General features: G+C 50.8%; 2 protein-coding genes across 2 annotated transcripts in view; one reads left to right on the forward strand and one right to left on the reverse strand.

The window, feature by feature from the left end:
* Positions 1–281: 281 nt before the first annotated feature.
* Positions 282–6,910, reverse strand: LOC115916061 (HLA class II histocompatibility antigen, DM alpha chain-like; the record flags this gene model as incomplete). Its single annotated transcript, XM_030969773.1, has 6 exons — positions 6,796–6,910; positions 4,936–5,202; positions 2,180–2,266; positions 1,671–1,718; positions 1,281–1,328; positions 282–563 (listed from the first exon to the last, which is right to left on the reverse strand). Coding segments are annotated over exons 1-6 (793 nt in total), but the record flags the coding sequence as incomplete, so codon positions are not given.
* Positions 6,911–9,004: 2,094 nt separating this feature from the next.
* The window catches only part of LOC115916062 (bromodomain-containing protein 2-like), a gene marked incomplete at its 3' end in the record, with an annotated part of 34,702 nt that continues 17,131 nt past the window's right edge, over positions 9,005–26,575 (forward strand). The window contains 8 exon segments of the mRNA XM_030969774.1: positions 9,005–9,880; positions 17,478–17,781; positions 19,434–19,571; positions 21,150–21,192; positions 22,512–22,539; positions 22,841–22,911; positions 24,520–24,655; positions 26,289–26,574. Coding sequence (XP_030825634.1) covers positions 9,852–9,880; positions 17,478–17,781; positions 19,434–19,571; positions 21,150–21,192; positions 22,512–22,539; positions 22,841–22,911; positions 24,520–24,655; positions 26,289–26,574 — 1,035 coding nt within the window.

The raw sequence follows: 26,575 nt of genomic DNA on the forward strand, positions 1-26,575 counted from the left end.
ATCCCCCAAAATAATGAAAAATCATGAAAAAGTGCCCCTAAAAATCCCCCAAATCCCCCAAAATCCCCCAGAATCCCCAAAAATTCCCCAAAAACTCCAAAACCCAAAACCCCCCAAATATCCCCCCAAATAATGAATAACCATGAAAAAATCCCCCCAAAATCCCCCCGCAAATTCCCCAAAATCCCCAAAAATTCCCCAAAAAATTCCCCCAAAAATCCCCCAAAATCCCCCACAAATTCCCAAAAATTCTCCACAAAATTCCCCAAATCCCGCCTCACCCCAGTAGGCCACCACGGTGGTGGCGTTGTCCTTGCCCGAGGTGACCACGCAGGCGACGACGTCCCCGGGCCGGGGGGTGACGGAAATTCGGGAAATTCGGACGAAAGTCAGGTCGGGGTTGGGGACAAAGGGACCCAAAGTGACCCCGCGAGCGACCCCGGCCCCGGCCACCCAGGAGACGGTCAGCGAGGGAGGGAAGATGTTCTCCACCAGGCACACCAGGGTGGTGGCACCTCCGGGGGACGGGGGACGCGCCGGGAACACCGAGACCACCGGGGTTCCTGGGGGGAAAATGGGGAAAATTGGTTAAAAATGGGAAATATGGGTCAAAAAATGGGAAAAAAATGGAAATTATGGGAGAAATAATGGGGAAAATGGGATTGGGAATGGAGGAAATGGGATGGGAGATGTTCTCCACCAGGCACACCAGGGTGGTGAAACCAGGGACACCGAGACCACCGGGATTCCTGGGGGGAAAATGGGAAAAATTGGTTAAAAATGGGAAAAAATGGAAAAAAATGGGAAAAAAATGGAAATTATAGGAGAAATAATGGGGAAAATGGGATGGGAGATGTTCTCCACCAGGCACACCAGGGTGGTGGCACCTCCTGGGGATGGGGGACGCACTGGGAACACCGAGACCACCGGGGTTCCTGGGGGGAAAATGGGGAAAATTGGTTAAAAATGGGAAATATGGGTCAAAAAATGGGGAAAAAATGGAAATTATAGGAGAAATAATGGGGAAAATGGGATTGGGAATGGAGGAAATGGGATGGGAGATGTTCTCCACCAGGAACACCAGGGTGGTGGCACCAGGGACAATGAGACCACCGGGATTCCTGGGGGGAAAATGGGGAAAATTGGTTAAAAATGGGAAAAAATGGAAAAAAATGGGAAAAAATGGGAAATTATGGGAGAAATAATGGGGAAAATGGGATTGGGAATGGAGGAAATGGGATGGGAGATGTTCTCCACCAGGCACACCAGGGTGGTGGCACCTCCTGGGGATGGGGGACACGCCGGGAACACCGAGACCACCGGGGTTCCTGGGGGGAAAATGGGAAAAATGGTTAAAAATGGGAAAAAATTGGAAAAAATGGGAAAAAAATGGAAATTATGGGAGAAATAATGGGGAAAATGGGATTGGGAATGGAGGAAATGGGATGGGAGATGTTCTCCACCAGGAACACCAGGGTGGTGGCACCGGGGACAGCGAGACCACCGGGATTCCTGGGGGGAAAATGGGAAAAATTGGTTAAAAATGGGAAAAAATGGGAAAAAATGGGAAAAAATGGAAAAAAATGGGAAAAAAATGGAAATTATAGGAGAAATAATGGGGAAAATGGGATGGGAGATGTTCTCCACCAGGCACACCAGGGCGGTGGCACCTCCGGGGGACGGGGGACGCGCCGGGAACACCGAGACCACCGGGGTTCCTGGGGGGAAAATGGGAAAAATGGTTAAAAATGGGAAATATGGGTCAAAAAATGGGAAAAAAATGGAAATTATAGGAGAAATAATGGGGAAAATGGGATGGAGGAAATGGGATGGGAGATGTTCTCCACCAGGAACACCAGGGTGGTGGCATCAGGGACACCGAGACCACCGGGGTTCCTGGGGGGAAAATGGGGAAAATTGGTTAAAAATGGGAAAAAATGGGAAAAAAAGGGAAAAAAATGGAAATTATGGGAGAAATAATGGGGAAAATGGGATTGGGAATGGAGGAAATGGGATGGGAGATGTTCTCCACCAGGAACACCAGGGTGGTGGCACCGGGGACAGCGAGACCACCGGGATTCCTGGGGGGAAAATGGGAAAATTGGTTAAAAATGGGAAAAAATGGAAAAAAATGGGAAAAAAATGGAAATTATGGGAGAAATAATGGGGAAAATGGGATGGGAGATGTTCTCCACCAGGCACACCAGGGTGGTGGCACCTCCTGGGGATGGGGGACGCGCCGGGAACACCGAGACCACCGGGGTTCCTGGGGGGAAAATGGGAAAATTGGTTAAAAATGGGAAATATGGGTCAAAAAATGGGAAAAAAATGGAAATTATAGGAGAAATAATGGGGAAAATGGGATGGAGGAAATGGGATGGGAGATGTTCTCCACCAGGAACACCAGGGTGGTGGCACCGGGGACACCGAGACCACCAGGATTCCTGGGGGAAAAATGGGAAAAATTGGTTAAAAATGGGAAAAAATGGAAAAAAATGGGAAAAAATGGAAATTATAGGAGAAATAATGGGGAAAATGGGATTGGGAATGGAGGAAATGGGATGGGAGATGTTCTCCACCAGGAACACCAGGGTGGTGGCACCTCCGGGGGACGGGGGACGGGGGACGCACCGGGAACACCGAGACCACCGGGGTTCCTGGGGGGAAAATGGGAAAAATTGGTTAAAAATGGGAAATATGGGTCAAAAAATGGGGAAAAAAGGGAAATTATAGGAGAAATAATGGGGAAAATGGGATTGGGAATGGAGGAAATGGGATGGGAGATGTTCTCCACCAGGAACACCAGGGTGGTGGCACTGGGGACACCGAGACCACCGGGATTGCTGGGGGGAGAATGGGAAAAATTGGTTAAAATGGGAAAAAATGGGAAATTATGGGAGAAATAATGGGGAAAATGGGATGGAGGAAATGGGATGGGAGATGTTCTCCACCAGGAGCACCAGGGTGGTGGCACCGGGATTCTTGGGGTGAAAAATGGGAAAAATGGAAAAAAATTAGAAAATTATGGGGAAAAATTGGGAAAATGGGAGAAATTATGGGGAAAACGGGGAAACATAATGGGGAAAATGGGGGAAAAAAGGAAAAATGGGAAAAATTCTATTGGAAAATTGGAAAAATGGGAAAAATTAGAAAATTATGGGGGAAATGGGAAAAATAATAGGGAAAAGGGAAAATGGGGGGAAAAGGGAAAACGGGGAAAATGGGACTGGAAAAATAGGAAAAATGTAAAAAAATGAGAATTTTTCGTGGTTTCCATCCTTTCCTCCCCAAATTTTCACTCCCCATGCCCCAAATTTTTTGACAATTTCCATCCCTCCAACCCGAATTTTTCCGACGTTTTCCACCCATCCAGCCCCAAATTTTCCCCACATTTTCACACTCTTTATCCCAAATTTTCACTCTCTCCATCCCAAATTTTCCCCACATTTTCACACTCTTTATCCCAAATTTTCACTCTCTCCATCCCAAATTTTCCCCACATTCTCACACTCTTTATCCCAAATTTTTTCCACATTTTCCACCCTTTCATCGCAAATTTCCCCTAAATTTTCACACTCTCCCAATTTTCACACTCAGCCCATTTTTTTCCACAATTTCCATCTCTCCATCCCCAAATTTTCACTCTCCGTCCCAAATTTTTTTCGCTCTCCATCCCCAATTTTCCCCCAATTTCCATCCCTCCACCCCCAATTTTTTTCCACATTTTCACATTCTTTATCCCCAATTTTTTCCACATTTCCCACCCTTCCATCCCAAATTTTTTTGCACTTTTTTAACCCTTTCATCCCAAATTTCTCCCAAATTTGCCCACATTTCCCATCCCTCCAACCCCGATTTTTCCTACACTTTCTGTCCATCCATCCATCCCCAGATTTTCCCCCAATTTCCAGCCATCCACCCTCATTTTCCCCCACATTTTCCACCCTTTCACCCCCAATTTTTTCCCACATTTTTGACCCTTTAATTCCCCAATTTCTCCCCAACTTTTCCCCAAATTTCCCCCAACTTTCCCCCCAATTTCCCCACCCTTTCCCCCCAATTTTTCCCCAAATTTCCCCCAATTTTTCCCCCAATTTTTTCCCAAATTTCCCCCAATTTTTCCCAAATTTCCCCCAACTTTTCCCCCAATTTTTCCCCAAATTTCCCCCAATTTTTTCCCCAAATTTCCCCCAAATTTTCCCCCAATTTCCCCCAACTTTCCCCCCAATTTTTCCCAAAATTTCCCCCAATTTTTCCCCAAATTTCCCCCAACTTTTCCCCCAATTTCCCCACCCTTTCCCTCCAATTTTTCCCCAAATTTCCCCCAACTTTTCCCCCAATTTCCCCACCCTTTTCCCCCAATTTTTCCCAAATTTCCCCAATTTTTCCCCCAATTTCCCCCAATTTTTTCTCCCAATTTCCCCCAACTTTCCCCCCAATTTTTCCCAAAATTTCCCCCAATTTTTCCCCAAATTTCCCCCAACTTTTCCCCCAATTTCCCCACCCTTTCCCCCCAATTTTTTCCCCAAATTTCCCCCAACTTTTCCCCCAATTTCCCCACCCTTTTCCCCCAATTTTTCCCAAATTTCCCCAATTTTTCCCCCAATTTCCCCCAATTTTTCTCCCAATTTCCCCCAACTTTCCCCCCAATTTTTCCCAAAATTTCCCCCAATTTTTCCCCAAATTTCCCCCAAATTTTCCCCCCAATTTCCCCCCAACTTTCCCCCCAATTTTTCCCCAAATTTCCCCAATTTTTCCCCAAATTTCCCCCAACTTTTCCCCCAATTTCCCCACCCTTTTCCCCCAATTTTTTCCCAATTTTCCCCCCAATTTTTTCCCAAATTTCCCCCAATTTTTCCCCCAATTTCCCACAACTTTTCCCCCAATTTTTCCCCAAATTTCCCCCAATTTTCCCCCCATTTTTCCCCCACCTACCCCTGGCCCGGGGCAGCAGCCCGGCGAGCTGTTTGCCCAGGATTCCCAGGATTTCGCGGCACAGCTGCGTCTCCGCGAGGAGCTCCGCGGGCGTCTCCAGCCCCTCGGGCCAGGCCCGCAGCTCCGCGGCCTCGGGGATCCAGCGCGAGCTCGGGAAGTGGAACCAGGAGAGGCCGCGCCCGTCCAGGGTCACCGAGAGCGCCAGGGACGGAGCGTCCGCCTGGCACGAGAGCACCTCGGCCACGACGTGCGGGGCCGCGGAGCCGGCTGCGGGACAGGGCACGGGGAGAGCGGGAGAGGGGAATGGGGACGGGGAAATGGGGGTGGAGAGGGAAATGGGGATGGAGAATGGAAGGGGAGAGGGAAATGGGGAGAGGGGAATGGGGAGAGGGAAATGGGGACGGGGAAATGGGGGTGGAGAATGGAAGGGGAGAGGGAGATGGGGAGAGGGGAATGGGGACGGGGAAATGGGGAGGGAGAATGGAAGGGGAGAGGGAGATGGGGAGAGGGAAATGGGGAGAGGGAAATGGAGATGGGGAGAGGGAAAGGGAGATGGGGAGAGGGAAAGGGAGAAGGGAAATGGGGATGGAGAATGGAGAGGGGGAGAGGGGAATGGGGACAGGGAAATGGGGAGGGAGGAGGGAAGGGGAGAGGGAGATGGGAAGGGGAAAGGGAGATGGGGATGGAGAATGGAGAGGGAGAGGGAATTGGGGAGGGGAAATAGGGGGAGAGGGAAATGGGGATGGAGAGGGGAGATGGGGAGGGGAAATTGGGAGGGAGGGGAAATAAAAGGGGATGGAGAATGGAAGGGGAGGGGGAGATGGGGAGAGGGAAAGGGAGAGGGAAATGGGGAGGGAGGAGGGAAGGGGAGAGGGAAATGGGGAGAGGGGAATGGGGAGAGGGAAATGGAGAGGGGGAGAGGGAAAGGGAGAAGGGAAATGGGGATGGAGAATGGAAGGGGAGAGGGAGATGGGGAGAGGGAAAGGGAGAGAGGGAGCAGGAAAGGGAGAGGGAAATGGGGGAGAAGGGAAATGGGGAGAGGGAAATGGGGATGGAGAATGGAAGGGGAGAGGGAGATGGGGAGAGGGAGATGGGGAGAGGGAAATGGGGAGAGGGAAAGGGAGAGGGGGAGAGGGAAAGGAGAAGGGAAATGGGGATGGAGAATGGAAAGGGAGAGGGAATTGGGGAGGGAGGAGGGAAGGGGAGAGGGAGATAGGGATGGAGAATGGAGAGGGGAGAGGGAATTGGGGAGAAGGGAAATGGGGAGGGAAAGGGAGAGGGAGAGAGGGAAATGGGGGAGGAGAGGGAAATGGAGAGGGAGGAGGGAAAGGGAGAGGGAAATGGGGATGGAGAGAGGGAGATGGGGAGGGGGAGATGGAAATGAGGAGGGACATGGGGAGAGGGAAAGGGAGAGGGAAATGGGGAGAGGGAAATGGGGAGGTAGAGGGGAGAGGGAGATGGGGATGGGGAGATGGAAATGAGGAGGGAAATGGGGAGAGGGAAAGGGAGAAGGGAGAAGGAAACGAGAGAAGGAAGGAACAGGGAGGGGGAGGGAGGGGACAGAGAGTGGGACAGGGGAGAGGGAGGGGGAACGGGGACAGGGAGGGACAGGGAGGGGACAGGGAGGGGATAGGGAGGGGACAGGGGAGACCCCGAAGGGACAGGAGGGCAGAGGTGACAGCGGAGGGACAGAGGGAGGCGACAGAGAGAGGACAAACAGCAAAGTGAGAGGACAAACAGCAAAGTGAGAGGACAAACAGCAAAGTGAGAGGACAAACAGCAAAGTGAGAGGACAAACCGCCACAGTGAGACCACGCCGAGAGTCCCCTCCCCCTCTCTCTCCCCTCCCCCACCTCCTACCGGGCTCAGCGACGGCCACGGCCACCAAAACCGCCCCGAGCAGCGCCCCGAGGACACCCATGGCCCCTCCGCGTCCCCGGTGTCACCAGAGTCCCCATGCCGAGCCCACCCGTGGGGCCCAACCCCGCGCTAGCCAATGGGAGCGCTCCCCGCCCGTGACGTCATCGGTTGCCAGGCAGAGGAGCCCCGAGAGCGGCGCGGGGCCGGTGACAGCGTGGGGGACGCGAGTGGGGATGGGGAAAGGGGGAAAGGGGGGACCCCGAGACCCCCCCAGGGTCACGTGGGGTTTGGGACACTCCCCTCGTGACCCCTAAATTAGGGAGGGGTCATAAGTGACGTCACGGGAGTTAATGAGCGGCGTGGGGTTAATTAGGGGGACGCGCGTGGCGAGTATTACGTCATCGGGGGTCCCAGGAATTTTGGGGACCCCCGTGGGTGCCCCCCACCCCTCGTGACCCCCCCCAAGAATGTCGCGGACCCCCGTGGGGACACCTCCAGAGTCTTTGGGACCCCAAAATTCCCCCGTGGGTGCCCCCCCCATCTCATCACGGACCCTCGTGGGTGCCCCCAACCCTCATCCCACTCCCCCAGGAATGTCCTAGACCCCCGTGGGGCCACCCCCAGAATTTTTGGGGACCCCCCCGCCCAACCCCACCCCGGACTTCCGTGGGTTCCGCCCCCCCACCCCCCGCTGCAGCGCTCCCCGCACTGCGCATGCGCGGGGCGCTAGGACCCCGCGGAGCCTTTCCCGCCACGCCGGGGGAGGGGGGGAGGGGGGGCCATGAATGGGGACCCGTGGGAGCCGCGGGGGAGCCACGTGACCGCCGCCAGCCAATCAGCGCGCGGGTGACGTAGCTCGTGGCTCCCTTTTCTGCCCCGGGATGGTTTTTTTTACCTTTTTTGCCCCAAACCCGGGGTTTTTTGGGGCGGGAGGATTTGAAGGGAGAGGAGAGGGGGGCGGATGAAGCGGGGCCGAGCCCGGGGGTCGCGGCGCGAAGCGGGGGCGCCTCAGGTGAGTGCCGGGGGGGCGGCCTCGCCCTGCCCCCCCCACAGCGGCGCGGAGGCGGTGGGAGGTCACGTGATGGCGTCGCGCTGTCAATCAGGCTTCATCCCGCCCCCTTTTCGGGGAGTCGACCAATAGGGAGGCGCGGAGCGGGTGATTGACAGCGGGGCGGGCGCGGCTTTGTGCGCGCGGCGGGGGCGGCGGTTTGGGGCGAAAAGCGCCATGTTTGGGTGTTCGCGCGGGGGCGGCGGCGGGCGCGGCCCCAAGTGCTGTGTCACGGTGGCGGTGGAGAGCCCCGGGAAGGGGGGAAGGGAAGCGGACGCCACACGGAGCCACCCGTGTCCTGCGAGCCCCGGGGAGGGAGGGGGCGGGGGAATGTGGAGAGGAAGAGGTCGGGAAGGACGCAAGAATTCCCTCAGCGAGGAGGGCGAAAAGGGTCGGGGGGTCCCTGAGGGGGAGCCCGTGGGGAGGGAGGGGGTTCGGGGCTCCCCGGGGTTGGGGGTGAGGGGCTGATGGGGGTGGGGGGGGAGCGGCGTTTTAGGGTTTTAGCGGCGCTGGCGGCCGCGGCAGCGGCGTGTCCGTGGGGGTTGTCGCCTCCCGCGTGTGCTCAGGGAAAGGCTGGAGCCGCCCGAGCCCCTGTGGGCGCCGCGGGACGCGGGGGCGACGCGGTGCGTGGCTGCCTGTGGGGGGGGTGGGGGGGGGTGCGGGGTTGAACGGAGCATTGAAGGCTGGGAGAGCATCGCGAGGGGGGTGAGGCCCAGCGGGGGAGCGTCCCCGAAGCTCGCTGCGGCCGAGGAGCGGCGGGGGAAGCGGCGGGTGCGGTCGCCAGCGGCCGCGCTCATTGTCCGGCCGCGGCCACCGCCGCCATTCAAGATGGCGCCCGCCGGCCCCTTCTTCCTCCTTCGCCTCCCCCTACTCCCCCCGAGGCGCCGCAGCCAATCGGCGGCTGAGCCCGCCCCCCGCGTGACCCGCCAGCCATTCAGCGCGCGGCGGGCGCCAGCGCCAGCCAATCACCGCCGAGACGGGCGCGCGCGTTGGGTGAGGCGCTGGGCGGAAGGCCGGGAGGGGCGTGGAGCCCTTCCCTTGATTGACGCGCCCCTCGGCCAATCGCGCCCTTTCCCGGCAGGTGCCTCCGCCCAATGAAGCAGCGGCGGGGCGGGGCGGGTGGGTTGGGTGACGTCAGCGCGCGGGCGTCCAATGGCGAGGCAGCTGAGGTCTATATAAGGGCGGGCGGGGGCAGGCCGAGCGGCGCCATTTCGCGGGGACGAAAGGACGGAGCGGGTCGGGCCCGGCGCGCGAGGGGGGCGGCCCCAACCCGGCTCCATCCCCCGCCTCCGCCGTCCCGGAGGGCTCCGGGACCCTCCCCGGACCCTCCCCGGCCTCCGCAGCGACCCCTGCCTGCGGCCACCGGCGGCGAGGGGGGGAAGACGCCTCCGCCCGGCTTCTTTTCCACCACCTCCCTCCTCCTTCCCCCCCCCCACTCGCTCCTTCCCCTCAGCGAGCCAAGATGGAGCGCGGCCGCTGAGATTGCCCGCTACGATATCCGCCGTCATCCGCCGCTCCGAGCGCGGCTCCTCGCCTCTTCCATCCCAGCCGAGGCCGCCGGAGGTTGGCAGCGACTCGGCCGGGGTTGTATCGAGCGGATCGCGCCGCGTTCGGCGGGTCCGGTGAGGCTCCGAAGGGACGATCCCCCCGCTCCCGCTCCCGCTCCGTTTCTGTGTGTGGCCCCCCCGGTGCATCCCCTCAGAGCGCGCCGCCATTTTCGCCGCGCCCCGTGGATGTGAGGCCGAGCTCGGTGCGTTTCCCTCCCTCCTCATCCTCTGCCGCCGCTCGAGGAGCTCGGAAAGGGGAGGGGGCTCCCTGCAAGACCCCCCTCCCCTGGTACCGGGGATGCGCTGACGCTGGAAAGGCCCAAAGCGGGCCGGGAGCGGTGAAGCTTTGGCCGGGCAAAGTGGGGGGCTCGTCGGAGGAGACGGCGGGAGGAGGAGGAGGAGGAGACGAAGGCCGGGCGGGCCCGAGGGCCTCAGCAGCAGCAGCAGCAGCCGCCGCCGGGATGTTGCAGAATGTGAATCCCCAGAGCAAGTAGGTGCTGGTGGGGACACGCGTGGGGCGTTCGGGGGTGTTGGTGTGAGGGGACGGGGTGCGCCGTAGGAGCAGCGGGTTGTGGTAGCGTGCGGTGTCTGTGCTGTGACAGTGACACTGGGGACACAGGGACCCCAAAATTGTGGCAGTGTCACTGTGGGACCGTCACGCTGGGAATGTCACCCCCGTGCTGTGACAGTGACACAGGGACCCCTAAATTGTGGTTGTGGTGCTGTGGGGCGTCCGTGCTGTGACAGTGACATTGGGGACCCCCCATGTGTGGCAGTGTCACTGTGGGACCCCCGCACACTGAGCCTGTGTCACCCCCATGCTGTGACAGTGACACTGTGGGACCCGGCGTTCTGTGACAGTGACATTGGGGACCCCCAGATTGTGGCAGCGTCACTGGTGGATCCCTGTCGTGGGTCTGTGTCACCCCCGTGCTGTGACAGTGACATTGGGGACCCCCAGATTGTGGCAGTGTCACTGGTGGATCCCTGTTCTGGGTTTGTGTCACCCCCGTGCTGTGACAGTGGCATTGGGGACACGGGGACCCCAGAATTGTGGCAATGTCACTGGTGGATCCCTGTCGTGGGTCTGTGTCACCCCCGTGCTGTGACAGTGACATTGGGGACACGGGGACCCCAGAATTGTGGCAGTGTCACCATGGGACCCTGGTGCTGGGTCTGTGTCATCTCCAGGCTGTGACAGTGACATTGGGACCCCCAAATCGTGGCAGTGTCACTGTGGGGTGCCCATGCTGGGTTTGTGTCACCCCCAGGTTGTGACAGTGACATTGGGACCCCCAAATTGTGGCAGTGTCATTGTGGGGTGCCCATGCTGGGTTTTTGTCACCCCCAGGTTGTGACAGTGACACTGGGACCCTGTGCTGGGCCTGTGGGACCCCCAGGCTGTGACAGTGACATTGGGACCCCCAAATCCTGGTAGTGTCATTGTGGGGTGCTCGTGTTGAGTTTGTGTCACCTCCAGGCTGTGACAGTGACATTGGGACCCCCAAATCGTGGCAGTGTCACTGTGGGACACCTGTATTGGGTTTGTGTCACCTCCACGCTGTGACAGTGACACCTGTGGGACCCCGCATGCTGCGACAGTGACGTTGGGGACACAGGGACCCCCAAATTGTGGCTGTGTCACTGCTTGTGTTGAGTTTGTGTCACCCACATGCTGCGACAGTGACATTGGGACCCCCAAATCCTGGCAGTGTCACTGCGGGGTGCCCATGCTGGGTTTGTGTCACCTCCAGGCTGTGACAGTGACATTGGGACCCCCAAATCGTGGCTGTGTCACCATGGCACCCCACATCGTAGTTGTGTCACCCCCGTGCTGTGACAGTGACATTGGGACTCCCCTGCTGGGTTTGTGTCACCCCAGTGCTGTGACAGGGATGCTGTGGGACCCCCGTGCTGTGACAGTGACACTGTGGGACCCCCCGTGCTGTGACAGTGACATTGGGACTCCCCTGCTGGGTCTGTGTCACCCCCATGCTGTGACAGGGACGCTGTGGGACCCCCCGTGCTGTGACAGTGACATTGGGACTCCCCTGCTGGGTTTGTGTCACCCCCGTGCTGTGACAGTGACGCTGTGGGACCCCCAATTGTCCCTGTGTCACTCTGGGATCTCTGCTCTGGGTCTGTGTCACCCCCGTGCTGTGACAGTGACATGGGGACCCCCAGATCCTGGCAGTGTCACCGTGGGACCCCCACGCTGGGCCTGTGGCACCTTCAGGCTGTGACAGTGACGTTGTGACCCCAAAATGGTGGCAGTGTCACCCTCAAACGGACAGTGGCACCGTTAAATTGTGACAGTGTCATCTCCAGGCTGTGACGGGGACACGGGGACCCCAAATTGTGACATTGTCACCCCCAGGCTGCGACAGGGACACGGGGACCCCAAATTGTGACATTGTCACCGTGGGACCCCCCAAACTGTGGCAATGTCACCCTCAGGCTGTGACAGTGACATTGGGATCCCCAAACTGTGACAGTGACATTGGGATCCCCAAAACGTGACAGTGACACCCCCAAATTATGGCAGTGTCACCATGGGACCCCAAACTGTGACAGTGTCACCTTCAGGCTGTGACAGTGACACTGTGGGACCGTAGGACCCCCCCAAACTGTGACAGCCTCACCCCCAAACTGTGACAGCGTCACCCCCACACTGTGACAGTGACATTGGGACCCCCCAAGTTGTGGCAGCGTCACCCCCAGGCTGTGACAGTGACATTGGGACCCCCAAAGTGTCACCGAGGTCACCCCGTCCTTGTCACCAGGGTCGTGCCCTTGGGGACAATCCCGGGGTCACCCAGGGGTCAGCTCGGGAAAAAAAGGGGATCCCAAATCCTGGGGGTCCCCAAATCCTTGGGGTTGGTGACATGGGCGTCCCCAAGTCCTGGGGGTCCCCAAATCCTTGGGATCGGTGACATGAGGGTCCCCAAATCCTGCTGGGGGTCCCCAAATCCTGGGGGTCCCCAAATCCTTGGGATCGGTGACATGAGGGTCCCCAAATCCTGCTGGGGGTCCCCAAATCCTCCTGGGGGTCCCCAAATCCTGCTGGGGGTCCCCAAATCCTGGGGGTCCCCAAATCCCTGGCACTGATGTCCCCAAATCCTGGATCCCCCAAAATCTTTGAGATTGGAATTCTGGGGGTCCCCAAATCTTTGGGATTAGTGTCCTGGGGGTCCCAAATCCTTGGGGTTGATGTCCCCAAATCCCGAACCCCCAAATCCTTGGGATCAGTGTCCTGGGGGTCCCCAAACCTTTGGGATTGGAGTCCTGGGGATCCCCAGATTTTTGGGATTGGTGTCCCCAAATCCTGGATCCCCCAAATCCTTGGGATCAGTGTCCTGGGGGTCCCCAAAATCCTTGGGAACATTGACATGGGGGTCCCCAAATCACTGGGATTGACGTCCCCAAATCCTGGGGGTCCCTAAAATATTTGGGATTGGTGATGTGAGGATCCCCAAATCTTTGGGGTTGGTGTCCTGGGGGTCCCCAAATAATTGGGATTTTATTCCCCAACTCCTGGACCCCAAAATCCTTGAGATTGGGGTTTTGGGGGTCCCCAAATCCTTGGGATTCATCACATGGGGGTCCCCAAATCTTTGGGATTTGTGTCCCCATTCCTGGATCCCCCAAAATCCCCAAATTTGAGCAGCAGAATTGCGGATTTAGGAGCGGTTTGAGCAGTTAGGAGCGGGATTGGCTGCGGGGTTGTGTGGTTAGGGTCACTTTCAACTGCTGCTTTCTGGGTTTAGGCGCGGATTTAGGAGCGGGATTGCGGATTTAGGAGCGGGATTGCGGATTTAGGAGCGGGATTGCGGATTTAGGAGCGGGATTGCGGATTTAGGAGCGGAATTGGGGATTTAGGAGCGGGATTGCGGATTTAGGAGCGGGATTGCGGATTTAGGAGCGGGATTGCGGATTTAGGAGCGGGATTGCTGATTTAGGAGCAGGATTGCAGATTTAGGAGCGGGTTTAGGAGTGAAATTGTGGATTCAGAACTGGTTTTCAGGGCGGATTTAGGATCGCTTTTAGAAGTGCAATTGGGGATTTAGGAACGGTTTTAGGATTGGTTTTGGGAGCGGAATTGTGGATTTAGGAGCGGAATTGCGGATCTAGGAGCAGAATTGCGGATTTAGGAGCAATTTTAGCAGTGGAATTGCAGATTTAGGAGTGGATTTAGGAGCGGGATTGGGGATTTAGGAGCGGGATTGCGGATTTAGGAGCGGGTTTAGGAGTGAAATTGTGGATTCAGAACTGGTTTTCAGGGCGGATTTAGGATCGCTTTTAGCAGTGCAATTGGGGATTTAGGAACGGTTTTAGGATTGGTTTTGGGAGCGGGATTGCGGATTTAGGAGCCGGGATTCGCGGATTTAGGAGCCGGAATTATGGATTTAGGGAGGCTTGGATTTAGGAGCGGGATGGCGGATTTAGGAGCAGTTTTAGCAGTGGAATTGGGGATTTAGGAGCGGAATTGCGGATTTAGGAGCGGAACTGCGGATTTAGGAGCGGAACTGCGGATTTAGGAGCGGGATTGCGGATTTAGGAGCGGGATTGCGGATTTAGGAGCAGGATTGCAGATTTAGGAGCAATTTTAGCAGTGGAATTGCAGATTTAGGAGTGGATTTAGGAGCGGAATTGCGGATTTAGGAGCGGGATTGCGGGTTTAGGAGTGAAATTGTGGATTCAGAACTGGTTTTCAGGGCGGATTTAGGATCGCTTTTAGCAGTGCAATTGGGGATTTAGGAACGGTTTTAGGATGGGTTTTGGGAGCGGAACTGCGGATTTAGGAGCGGGATTGCGGATTTAGGAGCAATTTTAGCAGCGGAATTGCGGATTTAGGAGTGGCTCTTGGAGCAGATTTAGGAGCGGTTTTAGCAGTGGAATTGCGGATTTAGCAGCGGAATTGCGGATTTAGGAGCAGTTTTAGCAGCGGAATTGCGGATTTAGGAGTGGCTCTTGGAGCAGATTTAGGAGCGGTTTTAGCAGCGGAATTGCGGATTTAGGAGCGGAATTGCGGATTTGGGAGCGGAATTGTGGATTTAGGAGCGGTTTTAGCAGCAGAATTGCGGATTTAGGAGCAGTTTTAACACTTAGTACCAGTTTTATCCTTTGGGACCGGTTTTAACAGCAAAATTGCCAATTTAAGTCCATGATTACCCCTTAAAACCGGTTTTAAGTGCGATTTTTGCCTGGAATTTGCTTGTGGTTTTAACCCCTTCTTTGCCATTTTCCCAGGATTCTGGGCGAGGGCAATGCCGCCCTCACGGCTTTGGGCACCGACTCGACGGCGCCGGGCAAGACGCATCGGCAAACCCTCGAGAGCCCCAGCGTGGGCTCGGGGCCGAGCGGCTTTAGGAGCGGCTTTAGCAGCGGAATTGCAGATTTAGGAGCGGTTTTAGGAGTGAAATTGTGGATTCAGAACTGGTTTTCAGGGCGGATTTAGGATCGCTTTTAGAAGTGCAATTGGGGATTTAGGAACGGTTTTAGGATTGGTTTTGGGAGCGGAATTGTGGATTTAGGAGTGGAATTGCGGATTTAGGAGCAGAATTGCGGATTTAGGAGCAATTTTAGCAGTGGAATTGCAGATTTAGGAGTGGATTTAGGAGCGGAATTGCGGATTTAGGAGCGGATTGGTTGATTTAGGAGGCGGGTTTAGGAGTGAAATTGTGGATTCAGAACTGGTTTTCAGGGCGGATTAGGATCGCTTTAGCAGTGCAATTGGGGATTTAGGAACGGTTTTAGGATTGGTTTTGGGAGCGGGATTATAGGAGCGGGATTGTGATGATTAGGGTGGGATTTAGAGCGGGATTGCGGATTTAGGAACGGATTTGGAGGGATTGGGTAGCAGTTTTAGCAGTGGAATTGGGGATTTAGGAGCGGAATTGCGGATTTAGGAGCGGAACTGCGGATTTAGGAGCGGAACTGTGCGGATTTAGAGGGATTGGGGCGGATTTAGGGAGCGGGATTGCGGATTTAGGAGCAGGATTGCAGATTTAGGAGCAATTTTAGCAGTGGAATTGCAGATTTAGGAGTGGATTTAGGAGCGGAATTGCGGATTTAGGAGCGGGATTGCGGGTTTAGGAGTGAAATTGTGGATTCAGAACTGGTTTTCAGGGCGGATTTAGGATCGCTTTTAGCAGTGCAATTGGGGATTTAGGAACGGTTTTAGGATGGGTTTTGGGGGAGCGAACTCGGGATTTAGGAGCGGGATTGCGGATTTAGGAGCAATTTTAGCAGCGAATTGCGGATTTAGGAGTGGCTCTTGGAGCAGATTTAGGAGCGGTTTTAGCAGTGGCGTTTAGCAGGATTGCTTAGGATGGGATTTAGGAGCAGTTTTAGCAGGACTTGGATTTAGGGAGTGGCTCTTGGAGCAGATTTAGGGCCGGTTTTAGCAGCGGAATGCGTTAGAGCGGAATTGTGGTTTAGGAGGCTCAGAGCAGTTAGGAGCGGATGTGGTTTAGGAGGGAATTGCGGTAGAGCGGAACAGATTTAGGAGCGAATTGCGGATTTGGGAGCGGAATTGTGGATTTAGGAGCAGTTTTAGCAGCAGAATTGCGGATTTAGGAGCAGTTTTAACACTTAGTACCAGTTTTATCCTTTGGGACCAGTTTTAACAGCAAAATTGCCAATTTAAGTCCATGATTACCCCTTAAAACCGGTTTTAAGTGCGATTATTGCCTGGAATTTGCTTGTGGTTTTAACCCCTTCTTTGCCATTTTCCCAGGATTCTGGGCGAGGGCAATGCCGCCCTCATGGCTTTGGGCACCGACTCGACGGCGCCGGGCAAGCGCATCGGCAAACCCTCGAGAGCCCCAGCGTGGGCTCGGGGCCGAGCGGCTTCAGGAGCGGCTTTAGCAGCGGAATTGCAGATTTAGGAGCGGTTTTAGGAGTGAAATTGTGGATTCAGAACTGGTTTTCAGGGCGGATTTAGGATCGCTTTTAGCAGTGCAATTGGGGATTTAGGAACGGTTTTAGGATGGGTTTTAGGATTGGTTTTGGGAGCAGAATTGAGGATTTAGGAGCGGTTCTAACACATAGGACCAGTTTTAGGAATGGAATTGCGGGTTTAGGAGCGGATTGTAGGATTGGTTTTAGGATTGGTTTTAGAAGCAGAATTGGGGATTTAGGACTGGTTTTAAGAGCGGAGTTGCGGATTTAGGAGCGGAATTGGGGATTTAGGAGCGGAATTGGGGATTTAGGAGCGGAATTGGGGATTTAGGAGCGGGATTGGGGATTTAGGAGCGGAATTGCGGATTTAGGAGCAGTTTTAGCAGCGGAATTGGGGATTTAGGAGCGGAATTGGGGATTTAGGAGCGGAATTGGGGATTTGGGAGCGGAATTGGGGATTTGGGAGCGGAATTGGGGATTTGGGAGCGGAATTGGGGATTTGGGAGCGGAATTGGGGATTTGGGAGCGGAATTGGGGATTTGGGAGCGGAACTGGGGATTTGGGAGCGGAACTGGGGATTTAGGAGCGGAATTGGGGATTTAGGAGCGGAATTGGGGATTTAGGAGCGGAATTGGGGATTTAGGAGCGGAATTGGGGATTTAGGAGCGGAATTGGGGATTTGGGAGCGGAATTGGGGATTTGGGAGCGGAATTGGGGATTTGGGAGCGGAATTGGGGATTTAGGAGCGGGATTGGGGATTTAGGAGCGGGATTGCGGATTTAGGAGCAGTTTTAGCAGTGGAATTGCGGATTTAGGAGGGGCTCTCTGAGCAGATTTAGGAGCGGTTTTAGCAGCGGAATTGCGGATTTAGGAGCGGAATTACAGATTTAGGAGCGGGATTGCGGATTTAGGAGCGGAATTGCGGATTTAGGAGCGGAATTGCAGATTTAGGAGCGGAATTGCGGATTTGGGAGCGGAATTGTGGATTTAGGAGCAGTTTTAGCAGCAGAATTGCGGATTTAGGAGCAGTTTTAACACTTAGTACCAGTTTTATCCTTTGGGACCAGTTTTAACAGCAAAATTGCCAATTTAAGTCCATGATTACCCCTTAAAACCGGTTTTAACTGCGATTTTTGCCTGGAATTTGCTGGTGTTTTTAACCCCTTCTTTGCCATTTTCCCCAGGATTCTGGGCGAGGGCAATGCCGCCCTCATGGCTTTGGGCACCGACTCGACGGCGCCGGGCAAGCGCATCCGCAAGCCGTCGCTGCTCTACGAGGGCTTCGAGAGCCCCACCATGGCGTCGGTGCCGGCGCTGGCGGCGCCGCCGGCCAATCCTCCTCCCCCCGAGGTGTCGAACCCCAAGAAGCCGGGCCGGGTCACCAACCAGCTGCAGTACCTGCACAAGGTGGTCATGAAGGCGCTCTGGAAGCACCAGTTCGCTTGGCCCTTCCGGCAGCCCGTGGACGCCGTTAAGCTCGGCTTGCCGGTAACAAATTCGGGGGTTTTTTTGGGGGTTTATGGGGGTTTTTTGGGGTTTTTGGGGTTTTTATGGGTTTTTTGGGGGTTTTTGGGGTTTTTGGGGGCTTTCTATGGGGTTTCTATGGGGGTTTTAAGGGGTTTTTTTAGGGGGTTTATAGGGGGTTTTTATGGAGGTTTTTATGGAGGTTTTTATGGTGTTTTTGGGGGTTTTATGGGGGTTTTTATGGGGGTTTTATGGGCTTTTTTGGGGGGTTTTATGGGGTTTTTTGGGGGCTTTTTATGGGTTTTTGAGGTTTTATGGGGGTTTTGGGGGTTTTTTTGGGGTTTTTAGGGTTTTTATGAGGTTTTATGGGGTTTTTATGGGGTTTTTTGGGGGTTTTTATGGGGGGTTTTGGGGGCTTTTTATGGGGGATTTTTGGGGTTTTATGGGGGGTTTTATGGGGTTTTATGGGGGGTTTTGGGGGTTTTATGGGGGGTTTTATGGGGTTTTTATGGGGGGTTTTTTGGGGTTTTGTTTGGGGTTTTATAGGGGGTTTTGGGGGTTTTATGGGGTTTATTTATGGGGGTTTTTTGGGGGGGGGCTTTTATGGGGTTTTTTTGGGGTTTTTTTGGCGTTTTTATATGGGGTTTTGGGGGTTTTCTGGGGTTTTTTATGGGGTTTTTTTGGGGGTTTTACAGGGTTTTTACAGGGTTTTTATGGAGTTTTTATGGGGTTCTTATGGGGTTTTTATGGGTTTTTTTTTGGGGGGTTTTACGGGGGGTTTTTACAGGGTTTTTATGGAGTTTTTATGGGGTTTTTATGGGTTTTTTTGGGGATTTTCTGAGGCTTTTTTACGGGGTTTATTTGGGGTTTTTATGGGGTATTTTTGGGGGTTTTTTTGGGTTTTTTGGGCCTTTTGTGTGTGTGGATTTGGACCCTGATTCTGCTTTTCCAGCCCTGAGTTTTGTCCTTCTCAGCTCCGGGTGCGAACTCGAAAACTTTGTCTTTGTTTGGGCTTGAGATGAATTTTGGGGTGATCCTAAAATCAACATCAGGCTGATCATGAAATTATTCTCAAGCTGATCCTAAAATTCGTTTCAGGGTGATCCTAAACTTAATTTTAGGCAAAATTCCAGGAAAATCGCAGCAAAATGTAAAACAAAAAAATCCAGGAAAATTCAGGCAAAATTCCTGCAAAATCCCCCAAAATTAAAAAAAAAATCCAGCAAAAATTAAAAAAAAATCCGGAAAAATTCCCCAAAATTCAATAAAAATGCTCAGAAAATTCCCAGCATTCAAGGGAAATTACCCAAAATTCCAGGAAAGTCTCCAAAATTAAAAACAACAAAAAAAAATATTCCAGCTAAATTCCCCAACATTCAAGGAAAATCCCCCAAAATTCCAAAAAATTCCAGGAAAATACAAGGAAAATGCCCCAAAATTTTAAAAAAATTCCCCAAAATTCAATGAAAATTCCAGAAATCTGAAGGAAAATTTAAATAAAAACTCCAGGAAAATTTGAGGAAAAAAAAATCTAAAAAATTGAAGAAAATTCTCGGAAAATGCCCCAAAATTCCCAAATTTCTCCTTTTCCTCCCGAGTGCGTGTGGGCCCCTCCCCCTCTGGATGTTTTTTGTTCCTCCTGAGCCCAAATTTGGGTTTTTTTGCCCCGAATTCAGGATTACCACAAGATCATCAAGCAGCCCATGGACATGGGAACCATCAAGAGGAGGTTGGAGAACAATTATTACTGGGGGGCGGCCGAGTGCATGCAGGACTTCAACACCATGTTCACCAACTGCTACATCTACAACAAGGTACCAAATATTAAAAATACGCCCCAAAATGCCTAGAAACAGTCAAAAAAGCAGCACAAAAATACCACCAGAAAATCACCCAGAAAACCCCTGAAAACGGTACAAGAATTACACAGAAATGCGTAAAAACGCTCCCAAAAATCACACAAAAATACCCAAAAATACACCCAAACCACCCAAAAATGCACCCAAAAATTGCACGAAAATACCCCAAAAATCACAGAAAATATTGCCAAAAATCCACCCCAAAATGCACCCAAAAATTGCACAAAATATCCCCAAAAATCCACCCCAAAAATCGCACAAGTATTGCACAAAAATCCACCCCAAAATTGCACAAAATTGCACAAAAATACCCCAAAAATCCACCCCAAAATTGCACAAAAATCCACCCAAAAATTGCACAAAAATTGCACAAAATATTCCCAAAAATCCACCCAAAAATTGCGCAAAAATACCCCGAAAATACACCCAAAAATTGCACAAAAATACCCCAAAAATCCACCCAAAAATCGCACAAAATATTCCCAAAAATCCACCCCAAAATTGCACAAAAATATCCCAAAAATCCACCCAAAAGTTGCACAAAAATTGGACAAAAATACCCCAAAATGCACCCAAAAATTGCACAAAGATTGCACGGAAATACCCCAAAAATTGCACAAAAATTGCACAAAAATTGCACGAAAATACCCCAAAAATCCACCCCAAAATTGCACAAAATATTCCCAAAAATGCACCCAAAAATCCACCCAAAAATTGCACAAAAATTGCACAAAAATACCCCAAAATGCACCTAAATTAGTCCCAAAAATCACACCAGAAATCCCAGAAAAATCCCAGAAAAATCCCAGAAAAATCCCAGAAAAATCCCAGAAAATGGAGAAACAATTTTAAAAAATTTGGAAAAACAAGTCCTATAGAAATCCCATAAAAATCAGGGGAAAACGATTCAAAAAGTGCAGAAAAAAATCAGAAAAAAACTCCAAAAAAATCCCTTCAAAATCCCATTAAAGTCAAGAAAAAAAATCCCCCAAAAAAAGAAAAAAAGCCCCAAGAAATCAGAAAAAAATTCCAAAAATCCCCCCCAAAATGATTCAAAAAGTGCAGGAAAAAAAATGAGAAAAAAATTGAAAACTTCCACCAAAAAATTCTCAGGAATTTCAAAAAAGTCCCTTAAAATCCCTTTAAAATTTGAAAGAATTTCAAATAAATGCAGAAAAAAATCCCTTACAAATCCCATAAAAAATCACAAAATAATCAACAAAAAATCCCCAGGAAATCAGAAAAAATTCTGAAAAAAATCAGGAAAAATTCCCAAAAAATCCCTTTAAAGTTGGTAAATTATACGGGAAAAAATTGAAAAAAAATTCAGAAAAAAATGCCTTAAAATCCTATAAAAATCCAGGAAAAAAAAATCCAAAAATATGCAGAAAAAAAATCCCCAAAAAAATCAGAACAAATTCCAAAAAAATGGGGAAAAGTTTCCTGAAAATCCCCAAAAAATCTGGGAAGGTTTTCAAACTTGTAATTTTTTAATTTTCTCGTTTTCTGATGATTTTTCCCCGTTTTTGGCAGCCCACGGACGACATCGTGCTGATGGCACAGATGCTGGAGAAAAAAAATCCCCAAAAATTTAAAAAAAAATCCCTAAAAAATCCTCAAAACAGAATTCCCCCAAATCCCAAAATAATACAAAAAAAAAAACCTTAATAATTAAAAAAATTCAGAAAAAAATTCCAAAAAATTCCCCAAAAATTAAAAAAAAAAGTGGAAAAAAATTGGGAAAAAATCAGAAAAAATTCCAAAAAAAATCGAAAAAAAATCAGAAAAAATTCCAAAAAAAATCAGAAAAAATTCCCAAAAATCCCCAAAAATTAAAATAAAATCCCCAAAATTCCCCAAAAAATCCTCAAAACAAAATTCCCCCAAATCCCAAAAAAATACAAAAAAAACCCCAACTTAAGAATAAAAAAATATCAGAAAAAAAATCCAAAAAATTCCCCAAAAATTCAAAAAAAAAGGGAAAGAAAAAAATTGGGAAAAAATCAGAAAAAAAATTCAAAAAAACCCGAAAAAAATCAGAAAAAAATTCCAAAAAATTCCCCAAAAATTAAAAAAACAAGTGGAAAAAAAAAGTGAAAAAATCAGAAAAAAATTCCAAAAAAATTCCAAAAAAATCAGAAAAAAATTCAAAAAAAATTGAAAAAAATCAGAAAAAAATTCCCAAAAATTGGAAAAAAATCAGAAAAAATTCTCAGACTTTTCCCCCACTTTTCCCAAGCTGTAATTTTTCTTTTTTCCCATTTTTTCCCTCTTTCTCCCCGTTTTGGGCAGCCCACGGACGACATCGTGCTGATGGCACAGACGCTGCAGGAAAAAATCCCCAAAAAATCCCCAAAAATCCCCAAAAATTAAAATAAAATCCCCAAAATTCCCCAAAAATTAAAATAAAATCCCCAAAATTCCCCAAAAATTAAAATAAAATCCCCAAAATTCCCCAAAAAATCCTCAAAACAAAATTCCCCCAAATCCCAAAATAATACAAAAAAAACCCTTAAGAATAAAAAAAATCAGAAAAAAATCAGAAAAAATTCCCCAAAAATTCAAAAAAAAGTGGAAAAAAATTGGGAAAAAATCAGAAAAAAAATCCAAAAAAATTCCAAAAAATCAGAAAAAATTCCCCAAAAATTCAAAAAAGTGGAAAAAAGTGAAAAAATCAGAAAAATTCCAAAAAATTCCAAAAAAATCAGAAAAATTCAAAAAAAAAATCGAAAAAATCAGAAAAAATCCCCAAAAATTGAAAAAACCAGAAAAATTCCCGTGACTTTCCCCCACTTTTCCCAAGCTGTAATTTTTCTTTTTCCCATTTTTGCCTTTTCTCCCCGTTTTGGGCAGCCCACGGACTATTATCGTGCTGATGGGCAGACGCTGGAGAGCTTTTCCTGCAGAAAGTGGCGCAGATGCCGGAGTGAGCAGGAGCTGCTGCTGCCCCTGGGCAAGAACAGCCACAAGAAAGGGGCGGCCAGGGCTGCAGGTGGGGAAATTTGGGGTGGAAAACTGAAATTTTGGGAAAAAACTTTCAATTTGTATTAAAAAACCTGAAATTTGGGGAAAAAACCCCAAATTTTTAGGGAAAAAATCTGAATTTTTGGGGGGAAAAATGTCAATTTTAGGGGGAAATGATCTGAATTCTGGGGGGAAAAAATGTGGATTTTGGGGTGAAAAAAAAGTGAATTTTGGGGTTAAAAATGTGGATTTTGGGTAAAACCAGAGGAGCAGGAGCTGCTGCTGCCCCTGGGCAAGAACAGCCACAAGAAAGGGGCGGCCAGGGCTGCAGGTGGGGAAATTTGGGGTGAAAAACTGACATTTTGGGAAAAATCCTAAAATTTGTATTAAAAAACCTGAAATTTGGGGAAAAAACCCCAAATTTTTAGGGAAAAAATCTGGATTTTTGGGGGAAAAAATCCCAAAATTTGGAGTAAAAATCTGGATTTTAGGGGGAAAAAATGTGGATTTTGGGGTGAAAAACGTGGATTTTGGTAAAAAACTGAAATTTGGGGAAAAAATCCGAATTTTAGGGAAAAAAAATCTGAATTTTGGGATAAAAGCAGAGGAGCAGGAGCTGCTGCTGCCCCTGGGCAAGAACAGCCACAAGAAAGGGGCAGCCAGGGCTGCAGGTGGGGAAATTTGGGGTGAAAAACTGAAATTTTGGGAAAAAACTTTCAATTTGTATTAAAAAACCTGAAATTTGGGGAAAAAAACCCAAATTTTTAGGGAAAAAATCTGAATTTTTGGGGGGAAAAATGTCAATTTTAGGGGGAAATGATCTGAATTCTGGGGGGAAAAAATGTGGATTTTGGGGTGAAAAAAAAGTGAATTTTGGGGTGAAAAACTTGGGTTTTGGTAAAAATGTGGATTTCGGGGGAAAATGTGGATTTTGGGGTTAAAAATGTGGATTTTGGGTAAAACCAGAGGAGCAGGAGCTGCTGCTGCCCCTGGGCAAGAACAGCCACAAGAAAGGGGCAGCCAGGGCTGCAGGTGGGGAAATTTGGGGTGAAAAACTGAAATTTTGGGAAAAAAAAGAATTTTGGGGTAAAATATGCAGATTTTGGGGAAAAAAGACGTGAATTTTGGGGTGAAAAGTGTGAATTTTGGGGGGAAAAATGTGAGTTTTGGGGTGAAATGAATTTTGAGGGGAAAAAAAAGTGGATTTTGGGGTGAAAAACTGTGGAGTTTGGGGTGAAAAAATTTGAATTTTGAGGTAAAAGAATGTGAATTTTGTGTTATAAAAATGTGGATTGTGGGGTGAAAAAAAGTGAATTTTGGGGTGAAAAAAAGTGAATTTTGGGGGGAAAAAAATCTGGATTTTGAGGTAAAAGAATGTGAATTTTATGTTATAAAAATGTAGATTTAGGGTGAAAAAAAGTGAATTTTGGGGTGAAAAAAAGTGAATTCTGGGGTTAAAAAATGTGAATTTTGGGGGGAACAATGTGAATTTTGGGGTAAAAAAATCTGAATTTTGTGTTATAAAAATGTGGATTTTGTGGGGAAAAAAAGTGAATTTTGGGGTAAGAAAAAGTGAATTTTGGGGTGAAAAAAATGTCAATTTTGGGGTGAAAAAATGTGAATTTTGTGTTATAAAAATGTGGATTTTGGGGGGAAAAAAAGTGAATTTGGGGGGAAAAACGTGGATTTTGGGGTCAAAAAAGTGAATTTTGGCATAAAAAAGAGGTGAATTTTGGGGTGAAAAAATGTCAATTTTGGGATGAAAAAAAGTGAATTTTGAGGTGAAAAAAAAGTGAATTTTGGGGTGAAAAAAAAGTGAATTTTGTGTTATAAAAATGTGGATTTTGGGGTGCCAAAAGTGAATTTTGGGGTGCCAAAAGTGAATTTTGGGGTGCCAAAAGTGCATTTTGAGCGAGCAATGTGCTTTCGCTGTGCGCAGCTCTCCTGGCCGGGCTGACGACGCCGGGCCAGCAGGTGCCGCGTGTCGTCCCTGTGCTCCCAGAGCTCCCTCGGCGCCTCGGCGCTGGCGGCGCCGAAGCTCCCTCAAGGCCACGTGGCGGCTGGCGCACTGCCGGGTGATCGCGGGCGCCGCTGCTGAAATCCCTGCAGCACGCCGGGGTCGGGCAACCCCGGCAATCCCAGTAACCCCAGTAATCCCAGTAATCCCAGTAATCCCCAAACCCCGGCGTCCTGGCGCTCCACCACCCACCATTCCCCGTGGCCAAGGTGATTTGGGGCTTGGGGATCTTGGGGGGTTTTGGGGGTGGTGGGATTGGGGGATCTGGGGGTTTTTTGGGGGCTTTGGGGTTTGGGATCTGGGGATCTTGGGGGTTTGGGATTTGGGGATTTTGGGGGGTTTGGGGTTTGGGGGATTTGGGGGGTTTGGGGTTTGGGGGGTTTGGGGTTTGGGGGATTTGGGGGGTTGGGGGTTTGGGGGGTTTGGGGAAAAATTTTGGGGTTTTGGAGGTTTGGGATTTTGCTGGGGGGTTTGGGGGGTGGTGGGATTGGGGGATTGGGGGGATTCTGGGGGGGCCTTGGGATTTGGGGGTTTGGGGGTTTGGGGAGCTTTGGGGGAACCCTGGGGGGGTTGGGGGTTTTGGGGGCTTGGGGGTTTGGGAATTCTTGGGGGGTTTGGAGGCCTGGGGATTTTGGGGGGTTTTCCAGGTGGGTGGATTGGGGATTTGGGGGTTTTGGGGGGGTTTGGGGGTTTGGGGATTTGGGGGATCTTGGGGTGGGGAATTGGGCATCTTGGGGTGAATTGGGGAGACTTTTGGGGGGCCTTGGGGCGGATCTGGGGATTTTGGGGTGAAGAATGGGAATTTTGGAGTGGGATTGGGGGGAACCTTTTGGGGGGTTTGGGATTTGGGGATTTTGGGGCAGAATGGGGAATTTTTGGGGCCGGGCGCTGGGATTTGGGGATTTTGGGGTGGGAATGTAGGAATTTTGGGGCTTTGGGATTTTAGGGTGTTTTGGGTGGTGGGATGGGGGAATTTGGGGATTTTGGGAGGTTTGGGGTGCTGGGATTTGGGGATTTTGAGGGAATCCTTGGGCCTGGGAGGTTTGGGATTTTGGGGGTTTTTGGGGTGGTGGGATTGGGGGGATTTGGGGGGAATTTTGGGGGGTTTGGGGCGCTGGGATTTGGGGATTTTGGGGTGGAATTGGGGAGATTTTGGGGGGTTTGGAGTGCTGGGATTTGGGGATTTTGGGGGGTTTGGGATTTGGGATTTGGGAATTTTGGGGGGTTTGGGGGTTTGGGAATTTTGGGGTGGTATTGGGGGGATTTTGGGGGGAATTTTGGGGGGTTTGGAGTGCTGGGATTTGGGGATTTTTGGGGTGGGATTGGGGAATTTTGGGAGTTTGGGATTTTGGGGGTTTTTGGGTGGTGGGATTGGGGGATTTTGGGGGGAATTTTGGGGGTTTGGGGTGCTGGGATTTTGGGGTGGGATTGGGATTTGCAGTTTTGGGATGGAATTTTGGGATTATGGGGTGAGAATTTGGGAATTTTGGGGAGTTTGGGGCGCTGGGATTTTTGGATTTTGGGGTGGGAATGTGGGAATTTTGGGGTGGGATTTTGGGGGGAATTTTGGAGTGGGTTTGAGGTGTTGGGATTGAGATTTTGGCTCCAAAACCGGAATTTTTTGCCTCACCACAACCACCTCCAGCACCCCAAAAAACCCCAAAAATCCATTTTTTTTTCTCCTTTCTCAGAAAAAAAGGGCGTGGAAGCCGGAAAGCCGACACCACCACCCCGACCACCACGGCCATCATCCGCCACCAGCACCGGGCGGCGAAGTCGCCCCTTCGACGCCGAGAACCCCAAAAGCCGCCAAGATCCCCGGGCGCGCGCGTGAGCGGCCGCCCCATCAAACCGCCACAAGGACCTGCCGGACTTCAGCAGCAGCACCAGACGTCCAAGAAGGGGAAGCTCTCGGAGCAGCTCAAGTACTGCAATGGCATCCTCAAGGAGCTGCTGTCCAAGAAGCACGCGGCCTACC

Source organism: Camarhynchus parvulus, unplaced genomic scaffold, assembly GCF_901933205.1.
Source record: "Camarhynchus parvulus unplaced genomic scaffold, STF_HiC, whole genome shotgun sequence".
NCBI lineage: Eukaryota > Metazoa > Chordata > Aves > Passeriformes > Thraupidae > Camarhynchus > Camarhynchus parvulus.